Consider the following 14,051-nt stretch of genomic DNA (forward strand, 5'->3'; position numbering starts at 1 on the left):
CTTATGTTTTCTAAGTGATGTTTAGTCTTATGTGTTTGTTTTTTTTTTAGATACCTCTGTCATTTCATATTCAAGTTTCATTTTAAATCTTTTCAGACTAATTATATCTACATAGAAATTTGATGTCTTATGTTCCATTCTTCTTTTAAGATTTATTTATTTTTATTTTATATGCATTGGTATTTTGCCTTCATATATGTCTATGTGAGAGTGTCAGATCCCCCTGTAACTGGAGTTACAGATGGCCATGTGGTTGCTGGGAATCGAAGCCGGGTCCTCTGGAAGAGCAGCCAGTGCTCTTAACCACTGAGCCATCGCTCCAGCTCCTTACGTTACATTCTTAAAAGCTATGATTTGGGAAAGAGTTATAGAAGGTAAGGTTAAACAAGTGTACAAAATGTAGTTAGGTTATTTTATGGCTTGCTAAAAATTAATTGGTTGAAATGACTTTAGAATGTTTCAGTTTTTTTAAAAATAAGTAACAGTTGGTTTTGAAGAAAACTTATCAGATAAAAAGAATGGTATTGATAACATTGAAATTCTGGTTCATTACCAAATTTTAGGTTGTTCATATTTTTCTTTGGTTGATTCTTCTGTGCAGTTTAAATTCTCCAGTTCAGAATTGGTACTTGGTTTGTGTTTGTACTTTTAGCTTTCTTTTTGAACTTTTTCAACCGTAATTGTCAGAATTTTTTTGTAGAGTAACTTTTAATTCAAACAAGCCACTTTTTTCTTTTTGTAGGTTTGAATCCTAGGACCCAAAATAAGGATTCTCTAGAGGACGGTGTTTCTACCTCTCCAGACCCAAGTAAGAGGGCACAGCTGACTAGTAGGAGGCAGGCAATTGGAGTGTGGGTAGTGAGGGCACGAGGAAGCCCTTCGGGAAGAGCACAGTCCAGAAAGCCACGGGGATGTTGTAGGAAGGTGCAGTAGTGAGGGACTCTTGAGTCCCTCTGATGCCAAGTGGCCAAGTGACCTGCTCCAGAGTGTGTGAGCCAGGATACGTGGGGAAGTGTAGACCTCCCACAAAGACCCCCATGCCAGGCAGAAGCCAATCTCAGCTCTTAGGCCTAATACTGGCTCAGGAAAAAAAAGGTCAGAAAAAATGGGCTGTAGTTGAAAATACTTGGCTAGCTAACATTTGCTTTGATCACATTTGTCTATTTAAATAGCTGAGCAGTTGGAGAACATCTTTACTAGTATAGTATCAGGGAAACAACTCTACCAGTTCTGGCTGTGGATGCGTAACACCGAGTCTTTTGGTCTCCACTGATGAATAACTTAAGCCTTATACTATTTTTCATGCTCCTGTTACTTCTTTTTTAAAAGTTAAAAATATTTATTTTATGTATTTGTGTGATGGCACACACATGCCATAGCTAGCGTATGCGCGTGGGGGCAGGAGGACAGCCCATGGGAGTTGGCTCTCTCCCACGGGATCATGTTATCAGGCTTGGCGGCAAGAGTCTTTACCTATCATACCATCTTGCCAGCCTCAGAAGTTTTTCTTTTCTTTTCTTTTTTAAATTTTATTAAGCTAAGTGTGGTAATTCTTGGGCCACCTGGCATAAGTAGGAGGCCCAGGCCAGCCAGGGCCACCAGAGTGAGACATTTGCAAAACAAAAGAGCCAGAAAATGTGTGAAGTTATTTTTAATCATATCTCGAACATATGATTATATCTGGGTTTTAGTAATTATTTTTATCAGTAACCATTTGGATAGTTGCCAGGTTTTGTTTTTAAAGACAGGGTTTCTCTATGTAGCCCAGGCTGGTTGTGAACTTGTAGTAATCCTCCTGTCTCTGCTTTCCCAGTGCTGGGACTACAGGCATACGCTATCATGCCCAGCAGAAATCACTGGTATGAGAGTCAGAAAGGTCATGAGGGCTAGCATTGTTTAAGACGACATAAAGAGGAAACTGCCTTCCGTTTCCGATCTCTTCACTGTGACTTGTTTAGGGCTCCTGGTTTTGTCTAGAAAGTAGGGATAACTTCAGCTTCTTATCTGCTATGTAGGCAAGTCAGGGTGCAACTTCAGCTGTTTGGAGATACATTTTGAATTCCAAGGTACTAATGACTCTGTAAGCCCTGCGTTGAGATGGAGTTAGGCCTATGTCTAGTATAGTCATCCCCAAGTCAGTGGTGCTGCATGAAGCACTCTGTCCCCCTACTTAGCACACAAGACTTTTTCACCCATATGAGGGTGATGTGAGGCTGACAAAGCCACAGATGTTACATTGTGCTGTAAGCTTGTTACTGCTCATACACGTGTATTTACAATATATAGTGTACAAGTATCCCACTCAGTACTCAAAGGTCTTTCCTTGGAGTCTTTCCTTGTTATTAGTTTCCCTTTACAGATTAAAAATAACAGTCTGCACTTGAAAGATCTTAGAGTCAGTTTTAGTTACAGAGACAGATATTTTCATCATTTCAATGAAATACCTGATGGGGAATTATTTTAAAAAGTAGTTTAAAGCCCAGTGTATAGTGCATATTGTATTCCCAGCCTTCTGGAAGCTAAGGAAGAAGTTTTACAAGTTCAAGGCTAACCTGGGATGCACGAGGTGGGGGAAGAGGGAGGGGGAGAGTGATTGATTATTGTGGTGCTGGCTCTGGGAAGAGCTCACTAACTGCATCTTATAGTGATGGGTAGCGTCATGATGAGAAATAGTCAGGGAGATCCCATGCAGAAAATGGAAACCAGAGCATCGACTGGGGCAAGGGCTACCACGAGCTGTCTCCTCAGGTTCCAGGACAGCCACCCTGCCCTTCCTGAGGACACAGCTGCAGGGACTTCCCTCTAGGTATTACCTGTTAGAGAATCCATGGCTCTCATATTTTCACACTGGGACCGAGCCCCAGGTGTGTGAGTCTACTGGAACGAACCACATAGTGCTGCCTTTGTGCTTTAACTCCGTGGTCTTGAACCCAAGCAGACTTGGCATTCTCTGTAGTCATTTTTGGTCTGCATAGTAAAGTGCACCACTGCCATCTTGTGAGCAGAGTCCAGTGTTATTCCTCAGTCTCTCTCAGTGCCCAGCACAGCTACCTGTAACAGGCTTGTCTGGTCCGAAATGTCAGGAGTTAGTTATCACTGTTGAAAACCTGCTTTATCCAAGGAGCAGGCGTCAAACTCATGTCTCCAAACTTGCAGCCTTGTTACTGTCCCAGACATTCTTCTTTGGTTTGCCCTCCTATCCTTCTGAATCTATTACTTGTGATTCTGAAAGTGTTCCTGTTTCTGCTGCTGTATGCTATGTGCTCATAATTAGGCTGAGCTTCCTTCCTTTCCTACCCAGATGCTCTGCAGTCCTCGAAAGGAGACGCTCTGGCCTGAGCTTCTCTTCTGCACTCAGAATGTTAATTCGCTTTGATATATAATCCTGTCTGCCCTGCAGTAACCTCCCTGGCATTTCAGCTATAGCTTATGATCAGCAGAAAATGAAAAAAAAAAAAAAATAGCAGCTGAGAATCCCATTTGCATGATGGGATTGGATAAGCATGTGTTGCATTATCTAACAAACTCTGTTTCTCTCTCTTTCTCCCTCCCCCATGCCCTTCCCTCTGCTCCCTCTATCCTGGAAATTTCTATCACCTTTTACCATGAACTTCACCCCACCGTCTCCCTTCCTTCCATATCCCAAACCTGCCATGGTGACCACATATACCTTTCCCCGTTATGCGAGGCAGTTCTGACACTGTCTGCTCCCCCTGTAGTGCCAGGCTTCTGTTGCACAGTTGGAGTGGATTGGAAGTCCCTCACTACTCCTGCATGCCTCCCCCTCACCACTGACTACTTCCCGGATCGTCAGGGCCTGCAGAATGACTACACAGAGGGCTGCTATGATCTCCTCCCAGAAGCAGACATGGACAGGTCAGTGCCCAAGAAAACAGCGGTCAGCTTTGTTTTTGAGGGTTATAGGTATATTGGAACACATGTATAGAAAGAAGAACACTGAACTTTCATGTCCTCCTTTAGAATTTGGGAAATTTGGTAGAATTGTTAGTTTCTCTAGAGTTTTGTTGACATCAACAGTTTGTCTTCATTGATAACGTATTTGCTAATGTAATTATTTTGGGCACACTACATCTGACTTTATTTGCTTGTTTGTTTGTCTTTTGTTTTCCAAGACAGGGTTTCTCTATGTAACAGAGCCCTGCCTGTCCTAGAAATCACTTTGTAGACCAGGCTGGCCTCAGACTCAACAAAGATTGCCTGTCTCTGCCTCCCGAGTGCTGAGATTAAAAGTGGTGGTGCCTGGCTCTGATTTTCTTTTCTTTTTTCTTTTCTTTTCTTTTCTTTTCTTTTCTTTTCTTTTCTTTTCTTTTCTTTTCTTTTCTCTTCTCTTCTCTTCTCTTCTCTTCTCTTCTTTCTTTCTCTCTCTCCTTCCTTCCTTCCTTCCTTCCTTCCTTCCTTCCTTCCTTCCTTTTTCTAACGTTATTCTTTTTTCTGCCTTCTGTTTCTATCTTGTTGAACTGATCATTTCTCCTAAAGCTGGTATACAGGTGATGGATTTTGTTAGCTGGATAGAATGATAATCTGGGATGAAACAAAAGAAAAGAGACATGGTGACTGTTAAGTTGTCACTGTCCAAGGTCAGCATCTCCACACACTCAGTCACTTCTTTTCCAGGAGGGATGAGGAGGGTGTTCAAATGACAGCCCAGCAAGTGTTTGAAGAGTTCATTTGCCAGCGTCTCATGCAGGGCTACCAAATCATAGTACAGCCGAAGGCGCAGAAACCCAACACCACAGTCCCACCTCCACTGAGCAGTAGCCCACTCTATAGCAGAGGTAAGTGATTCTCCTTAAATTGTATTTTTTTTTACTAAATCCTGAGAGTAGGTTTTCTTTTGTTAGGTTATTGTCTTAGTGAGGGTTAATGTTGCTGTCATGAAACACTATGACTAAAGCAACTTGGGGAGGAAATGGTATTTTTGGCTTATATTTTCATATCACTGTTCATCACTGAAGGAAGTCAGGACAGAGATTCACACAAGGCAGGAGGAGTGTGAAGACAGGTTCTGATGCAGAGGTCCTGGAGGGGTGCTGCTTACTGGCTTGCTCAGCCTGCTTTTTTATAGAACACAAGACCACCAGCCCAAGGGTAGCACACCCACAATGGGCTGGGCCCTCCCCCATCAATCACAAATTAAGAAAATGCTTAATAAGCTTGTTTACAGTCAGAGCTTATGGAGGTATTTTCTCACTTTAGGCTCCCTTGTCTCTGATGATTGTGCCTGTGTTAAGTTGACATAAAAACCAGCTAGCACAGGTACTAATCCTTTGGAGGGTGGTACAGCTCAGGCATAGAGTGCCTGTCTGGCATGTATTAGGCCCTGGGTTCCATTACTGGCACCCACACACAAAGAAACAACAATGGTAAGGAAAACCACTTAAACCGGGCTTGGTGGCCCAAACCTATAATCCTAGTACTTAGTAGCTCTTGGCTACAAAGTACTGCCCTATTTAAAACAAACAAACAAGAAAAACAACAACACATCCAAACAACCTACTGTAGGAGCAACAGAGATGACTCAGTGCCTAAGGGCACTGGCTCCCCTGGGTCCTAGCTCTTACACGGTAGCTTACTCCCAGTACTACATACACTGTTGATCCCAGTGAAGACCAAACTCATTGTTCAAATTAAGCAAGCTTTATTTTCTGTCTGATAGGGCTGTCTTCCTAAAGCAGAGTTGGAAAAACATCAAACAAAGGAGGAGGTAGGGTTTATATAGTCCCCCAAACTGCAAAACTAGGTGTTTTTCAAGGGTTGAGGGATTTCCAGAGGAATTTTGATTATTTAGGAACTTGGCTAAACATTTCCAAATTATTTGGTAGAACATCTTATGAGAGTCCATTCAAGGTATGAGTCAAACTTCACAGGGTGGAGAGCATGTCAAATTCTAGGAACGGGTTAAAGCACTGTCTTTAAAGCACTGACTTAAATTTTGAACCAAACAGAAATGAACTTGTTCTGGGCTTGTAACAGAATGGCTTCCATCCTTAAGATGGAATTAGGCTCGCCCATCAATACATTCAGGCAAACATTCATATAAATAAAAATACAATAATATCTTTTAAAAACCTCATTTTTCTTTTTGAGAGAGGGTTTTTCTATAGCCCTAGCTGTTCTGGAATTCGATGTCTAGACCAGGCTGTTTTCATACTTACAAGGCTCTGCCTGTCTCTGCTTCCCAAGTGCTGGGATTAAAGGCGTGCACAACCACCACTACCTGGCAACCTTACTCTTTTTAATCTCTCTTTCTCTTTCTCCCTGCCTTCCTCTTTCCCTCCCCTCCCCCCTTCTCTTTCTCCTTTTTGAGACAGAGTTATACTGTGTAGCTCTAGCTGGCCTGTAAGTCACTATGTAGACCAGGCAGGCTTGCCTCAAACCCAAGGTATGCACCTTTATGACTGGCCATATAATTCTCTTTTTAAGAAAGAGGATATGATTAATTTTAGGAATGATATAGTTTGGTTTAGACAACTAATAGTAGCAAGACAGCCAAACTAATACTGAGTTGTCAAGTATATATCGAATGCTCTAAACCTTGAAGTGGGTGTTTGTTTCCAGTGATATACCTACCTGTTACACAACAGGTTCTCAGATGGTGCCTAAATCTAAGTTTACAGTTTGTTTGATTTTTAATGTATATGGGAGTGACAAAGTCCACAATGGCTAGAGAGGGACATAAAAAAAAAAGTCCCCCAGAGTTAGAGAGTTATACAAGTAATTGTAAGAGGCCTGGCATGAGTGCTGGGAACCAAATGGAGGTCTTTTGGAAGAGTTGTATGTGCTCAGTATTAACTACTGAGCTATCGCTCTAGCCTACTAAATTTACATTTTTATGTGTGTTTTTGTTCTCTTTTTCTGGCGCTGGGGTCAAACCCAGGACCTCACTCATAATAGACAAGGGCTACCACAAAGCTACCACCTCAGCCCTACATTGTACGTGTTTTTTTTCCTTAATCTGTGTTCATCTTTCTTCTTAACCACTCAAACTTAATGACCTCGTTTAAGAATGAGTCACCCATTAGTGGCAAAGATTAGTAAGTGACACTAATTGAGGAAGAGCCAAGGTGTGGAGAACTTGTCTAAGATAAGTGTAACAGGGAATTAAGTGTGGGTGCCTGGAACTGGAAAGCAATAATCATTTCCTGAAATAATCTGTGAGCTGTATTGGTCTCTGGCTTCTTCATTTTTGCCACTGAAGCCTCTACTTCCCTAATCAGCCAGTGTAAAACTTCAGATGATTGTTGGTTCTAGTAAAGCTACTCTGGCCGGAAAATTAAAGAAGTATGGAACTGTTGTGTGGACTTAGTTGTCAGCTAGTGCTGGCCTCGTAGATGAAGTTGTGTGTCTCTTCTATACTTTCTTAGAAAGCTCCTTTTGACATTTCTTGCATGTTGCTTTTTTTTTTTTTTAAAGCCAGGGTTTATATAATCCAAATTGGCCTTGAACTCTTGATCTCCCAACTGCTAGACAAGTTGAAGGGAAGAACATGCAGGCAGAAGGATCAGTGTGTGCAAAAGCCTTGTAGCAAGAGACAATGTGATAATTTTTGCACACCAAAAAGAAAGCTAGTGTTAGTGGGAGCTGGAGACGTAACCAGAGATGTTAGGTCTCAAAAGGCTGCAGGAAAAGTTTAGTTCTTCAACGCAAGGAATAGTACCTTTAGATGTCACTGGCTACATCTAGCCTGCTCAGTCTCTGCTGGATGGATGGTGACTGTCCCTTGTGAGTGTGTAATTCTAGTGTCCAGTGCTGGCCCTGACTGACTCATGAGCCTTATTCTTTCTTCATGGCTAGTTGTCAGAGGAAACAACTCTTTATTTCCCTGGTAGTAAGAACTGCTGGTGCCCTGTTGCTGATGTTATTGGAAATTTGCTTTCTTAGCCATCTCATGCTGGTCCCTTGTTTCACATTTATTGATTGCAAAGGTAAGATAGGACTTTCTCCATCAAACTCTAGGAGTTAACTGTCCACTGAGGAGGCACACATTAACGTAACTGCAAGTACATGTTTGATCACTGGGGTACGCCTAGTTTAGAATGAGGTGTTGGGGAATGCCTTGACACTTCTTGACATCCAGCGGGTTGTTCATAGCAGAAATGAAGGAGTGCCTCATAGGGCATACCCCTCTCTAGTTACAGAAAGCAAGACTTGGAGAGATTTGAAATGAGCATATTCACAGTCCTCTCTTCTGTCCTCTCTTTTACACGCTATCTGCCACCGAGTGACCACCTCTCTGAGCTGAACAAGAGAGAGCCGGTCATGAGGATTTCACCGAGGCTTCATTTTTGTTTGGTTGTTTGGTTTGGGTTTTTTGGTGTTTTGTTTTTTGAGAAAGGGTTTCTCTTAGCCATGGCTGTCCTAGAACTTGCTTTGTAGACCACGTTGGCCTCGAACTCACAGAGATCCACCTGCCTCTACTTCTTAAGTGCTGGAATTAAAGGTGTGTGCCACCTGGCTGGCTTTGCTGTTCTTTATGTCACAGGGTTTGCTCTTGAACACATGTCATATTTTCTGGATTCCTTGATATTCCCACTCTGCTGTGTTTAAATCAGTTAAACTAAGTTTTTGAACACCTACTCTGGGCATGGTACTTTTTTTGTTGTTGTTGTTTTGTTTTTTTGAGACAGGATTTCTCTGTGTAGCCTTGGCTGTCCTTGACTTGCTTTATAGACCAGGTTGGCCTTGAACTCACAACGCTCTGCCTGCCTCTGCCTCTGCCTCTGCCTCTGCCTCTGCCTCTGCCTCCCCAAGTTCTGGGACTAATGGTGTGTACCATTATGCCCCATCAGGCATGGCACTTTCAACAGGAGCTAATTGAAAATATAAAGATAAACAATATATAGCTTTGGCCTCTTGGAACTTTATTTTGAATTTTAATTTAATTTCTTCTTGAGACAAGGATTCACTCTGCTTCCCAGTCTGACCTCAATCTTCTAGACTCAAACAATCTGCCTGTCTTAGTGTCCTGTGCTGCTGGAGCCATAGATATGCACTGCTGTGCCTGGATCCTTGAAACTTTTTATTAGGGTTTATATTTAGAAAGATACACACCTAAGGAGCTACATATAAGATATTCACATGACTGTTGAGGTCTGACAGCTTTGCCCAGGAAGTTACCTTTGGTGGTGATACCAAATAACCTATAAGATGGGCTGCAAAGATGCCTCAGCAGGTAGGGGCACTTATTGCTAAGCCTGATAACCTGAGTTTGATCCCTAGAACTCACACATAAAAGAGAACTGATCATGTAAATTGTCTCCTGACTTCTCACACATGTGTGCTATAGTATGCATATGTTCTTGTGCTTATGCACATATACACACAAAAATAATAAATGTAAACAACTTTTTTTTTTAATCCATAAGATTTCAGTCACTGGCTCAGCAGGACTGGCAGATGCAGTGTCCAGGCAAAACCCACATAAATAAATCAGTGCTCCTTTTATACTGAAGCTGGGAGGAGCCTTGGGAGGAGTTGGAGCACAGGCCTGGAGGCTCTGTTGTGCTTGGGTGGAGCGGAGTTTCATTTCAGTTCTGCTCATATCCCCAAATCTGTTAATGTTTACTCCAGAGGACTGGGCGTCAGGGTTGGAGTGTGGCATCCAGGTGCTGCCACCACCTTCTACCATCATTTGCAGTAAGTTAGCTTAAGAAGAGGAAAATCTCACAGTTTCTAGAATTTTGGTTTTTTAGCCAAGAATAATTCCTCTGTGAACAGCCTCTCAGAACATTGTTTCTCTTTTTCTTTATCTTTGTGGATCAAAAGCAATTATTTTTTCTGCTAGGCCTTGTGTCCCGAAACCGCCCTGAGGAGGAGGGCCAGTATTGGCTGAGTATGGGCAGAACTTTCCATAAGGTGACGCTCAAGGACAAGATGATCACGGTGACACGGTATCTTCCCAAGTGAGTCCTAGGATGCTCACGGTTTTGGGTGGCCAACGTGAATTTTGTCTACACACTACATTATGTGTGTAAAACTATGTGAATAAGAAATTGAATGATTCTGTTAAGAGTTTTTGGCTTTGCTTTTTTTTATAAATTTTATTTTTTTATATTAATCACAGGTTATTTACTTTGTATCCCAGCCATAGCCCCCTCCCTCACTCACTCCCAAACCCACCCTCTCTTCCTTATTTCCTCCCTGCCCCTTTCCAAGTCCACTGATAGGGGAGGTCCTCCTCCCCTTCCATCTGATCCTAGGTTATCAGGTTTCTTCAGGACTGGCTGCAATGTCCTTCTCTGTGGCCTAGCAAGGCTCTTCCTCCCTGGCAGGGGGCAGGTCAAAGAGCCAGCCATTGAGTTCATGTCAGAAATAGTCCCTGTTCCCCTTACTAGGGAACCCATTTGGATACTGAGCTTCCATGGGCTACATCCAAGCAGGGGTTCTATGTTATATCCGTACATGGTCCTTGGTTGGAGAAACGGTCTCAGAAAAGAGCCCTGTGCCCTGATATATTTGGTCCTTGTGGAGCTCCTGTCCTCTCCAGGTCATACTAACTCCCCCTTCTTTCATATGATTCCCTGCACTCTGCCAAAGGTTTGGTTATGAGTCTCAGCATCTGCTTTGATACACTGCTAGGTAGAGTCTTTCAGAGGCCCCCTGCGGTAGGCTCCTGTCCTGTTACTTGTTTTCTCCTACTTCCAATGTCCATCCCATTTGTCTTTCTAAGTGAGGATTGAGCATCTTACCCCAGGTCCTCTTTCTTGTTTATCTTTTGGCTTTGCTTTAAAGTAATTTTAGGTTTATAGTTTACTACTTCCAAAAGGTAACTGATTCAGTTTTTAAAAATAATTTATTTATTTTTATTTTATATGCATTGGTGTTCTTCTTGCTTGAGTGTGTGTGGGAGGGTGTCAGATTCCCTGGAACTGGAGTTACAGACAGTTGTGAGCTGCCATGTGGGTGCTGGGAATTGAACCTGGGTCTCCTGGAAGAACAACCAATGCTCTTAACCCCTCAGCCATCTCTCTAGCCCCTGATTCAGTTTATAAAGCTTAGCATGATTCATATCAAGCATACTAAAAAAGATGAATGTAAGAAAAGAATGAAAAGTTGAAGAAGATGCTATAGTTTCCTAGGATGAGCTGATTTCTGTCTTTGGGGACTGAGCCCAGCGTGCGCTTAGATGGAAGAAGGGTGGTGGTGGTGGTGGGTACAGAGTGCATTTAAAGATGCAGGTATATCCTTTGTTTTTCAGGTACCCTTATGAATCTGCCCAGATCCATTACACCTACAGCCTCTGCCCTTCCCACTCAGACTCAGAGTTTGTCTCTTGTTGGGTGGAATTCTGCCATGAAAGGCTAGAGGAATACAAGTGGAATTACTTAGATCAGTATATTTGTTCTGCCGGCTCTGAAGATTTCAGGTTAGAGAGGTGCTTTAACTTTCCATCCTTGTTGCTTTGGGTATATGTGTATCTTTTAACATATCTGTCCTTTTGTCTGATGTCTGTTTTGTTTTCCCTAGAAGTGGAAGAACAGAGTGTACCTGCATGTGCCATACTCTGTGTGGCTAGAGGTGATAGTTATATAACAGTGTGAATGTACTCAATGCCATTGACATACACACTTAAAATGGGTTAAAGTGATATATTTTATCATGTATATTTTATTGCAGCTGGAAAAACAGAGCAGAACTGTCACAGTGTGTCCTTTGGTGCAAGTGTCACGACAGAATATAAACTCAGTGGAGGAATTTAGGTGCATAGAGATTGCAGGATGTGCCTGAGTCCACATCTACGATTCAGCATTATCTTTTTTGCATTAATAAATAGTATAATTATCTGTCTGTGGGTATATTCACATGTGTGCTTGTGTATAGGTCTATACATTTTTAGCAGATGTAAGGGTTCGTGTTACCATGTGCTTTCAGGATTTTACTCTCTCGCTGTCTAGTATCCTGTGGTTGTAGTGTCTCATTTAACAATGTTTTAACTTTTCTGTCTGCTTTGCAATTGATGGTGGACAGCTGCTTCACTGGGTCTGGGTTCACAAGGTCATTGTCATGGCTCTGGGGTTAAAGGAGAAGCCACCTTGTGGTCTTTCCTGTGATCTTGTGCCTAATGTCTTAAGCAAAGTCATTTGGGGCAGCAAAACAGGACTGTCTCACATCAGCTTCAGAGAGCTCTCCGGGAAGGCTTTTATTATCTATTTTTCTCACCACCATTCTGCTATCCTTGACTCTGTAGTTTAATTGAGTCTCTGAAGTTCTGGAGAACCCGATTCCTACTACTGCCAGCCTGTGTCACTGCCACCAAGCGCATCACAGAGGGGGAGGTGCACTGTGACATCTATGGGGACAAACCCCGTGCAGATGAAGATGAGTGGCAGCTCCTTGATGGCTTTATCCGCTTTGTAGAGGGCTTAAATCGCATCCGAAGACGCCATCGCTCAGACCGCATGATCCGGGTAAGCGTTCTTAGAGCTCCTGGGGTGCAGGCTCTCCCTCCTCCTGTCTCAGTGGCCTCTCATCAGCCAGGCGATTTAGCCCACCACTACTCCTCATGTGTCTAAAATTCTGGTCAGTGTGTTCCTACCTGCTGTAGGATGAGAGAGAGGAGATGGGTACCAGCAGTGACTGCACATTGCTTTATGGCTTGAGCTGCCCCTTCTGGCTGAGGACATAGCACATATGTGTGTTCCCCAAGTGGGACCAACTGTTGGGCACAGCTGCCATGTTATGTGGCCCCGAATTGCTGAGTGAAAGCTCTTAAGAGGTTAACAGCAGCAGACCTTCCTTTTAGAGTTTGCCACTCAGTAGAGAAACTGAGGCTTATGAAAGTTATGATATACTTGAGGCCACCCAGTCAATAACAGGCAGATACATGATTCAGTGTTGTTTTGCTTAAATTAACATAGAGTGTAATTGACTCTGCCTCTGTCTCTCTCTCTCATCTGTGTGTGTGTATGTGTGTGCGTGTGCATTTGTGCCTGCTTGTGTACACATACATAAAAAAAATACAGGAATTCATGTTGCCAAACCCCACCATTAAAGTAAATGGTTCCTCAGGTAGACCGCTTGCCTGGCATTTGAGAGACTGAATTTGATCCCCAGAACTGAAAGGAAAAACAAAGAAAGCTTCCGCTGCCCTTTGCAGTCATATTCTTCCCATCTCTATCTCCTAGCAACCACTAGTCTTTTCTAAATGTTTTAGAAATGTTATCACATAATATAAAACCATTTGAGGTTTGCTTCTTTTACACAGCATTGTGCTTTGGGATTTATCCAAGTTTTTTATTAGTAATTCATTTCTTTTAATCTTGTAATGGTGTTCCTTCCTCAGCCCTATTTCTAACCTCAGGCTCCTTTTCCCACACCAGCTACCTTCCATGCACAAAATTGCTTGTGAACGGAAACATTTACAATGCTTATGTGAGAAGAGCTTTAGCTTTGAAAATAGTCGTCTTTAGTTTGAATTCCAGATCCAGTGGGATTTGGAGTTACTTGATTAACCAACCCCTCTGAGCTTCAGTTTCTTCTATAGTTGGCTTAGTACACAGAACTTTGTATTCCTCCACTGGGCTCATTAGGTCCCCAGGGTTCAAAGATGCAGCAGGGGGAGCTGAGCTGTGAGTGCCATCTCAGAGCCTGGGCTAACAGGCTGTCCCTTCTTCCATGCTGTAGAAAGGGACCACCATGAAAGGCTTGCAGATGACTGGACCCATCTCTGCACACTCCCTCGAGTCCGCAGGCCCGCCAGTTGGGAAGAAAGGAACCTCTGCTCTGTCTGCCCTGCTAGAGATGGAGGCCACTCAGAAGTAAGTGCCTGCTTAAAAAGAGACCTCTCCCCGGGGGCCCAGTAGACTTGAGGGCATTTCGGTTACCTGAGCAAACTAAAATGAAATTTCTACATGTAATTAAGAAGCTATTACAGAGATGGAGAGAGATCTCAGCGGTTAAGAGCAGTAGCTGCCTAGTTTTCATCCCCTATACCCGTGGCAGCACCCACTGTCTGTAACTGCACTTCCAAAGGTTCCAAGCACCGTTTATAGCCTCTGCGGACACACACACACACACACACACACACACAC

General features: G+C 43.0%; 1 protein-coding gene across 1 annotated transcript; it reads left to right on the forward strand.

The window, feature by feature from the left end:
* Positions 1-742: 742 nt before the first annotated feature.
* On the forward strand, positions 743-13,778 carry LOC129678260 (GATOR complex protein DEPDC5-like; the record flags this gene model as incomplete). The annotated part of the gene is made up of 7 exons (XM_055608988.1): positions 743-808; positions 3,720-3,876; positions 4,636-4,796; positions 9,806-9,923; positions 11,219-11,386; positions 12,209-12,428; positions 13,645-13,778. Coding segments are annotated over 7 exons (1,024 nt in total), but the record flags the coding sequence as incomplete, so codon positions are not given.
* Positions 13,779-14,051: the final 273 nt, after the last annotated feature.

Source organism: Psammomys obesus, unplaced genomic scaffold (assembly GCF_907164565.1).
Source record: "Psammomys obesus unplaced genomic scaffold, mPsaObe1.curated_primary_1811, whole genome shotgun sequence".
Taxonomy (NCBI): Eukaryota; Metazoa; Chordata; class Mammalia; order Rodentia; family Muridae; genus Psammomys; species Psammomys obesus.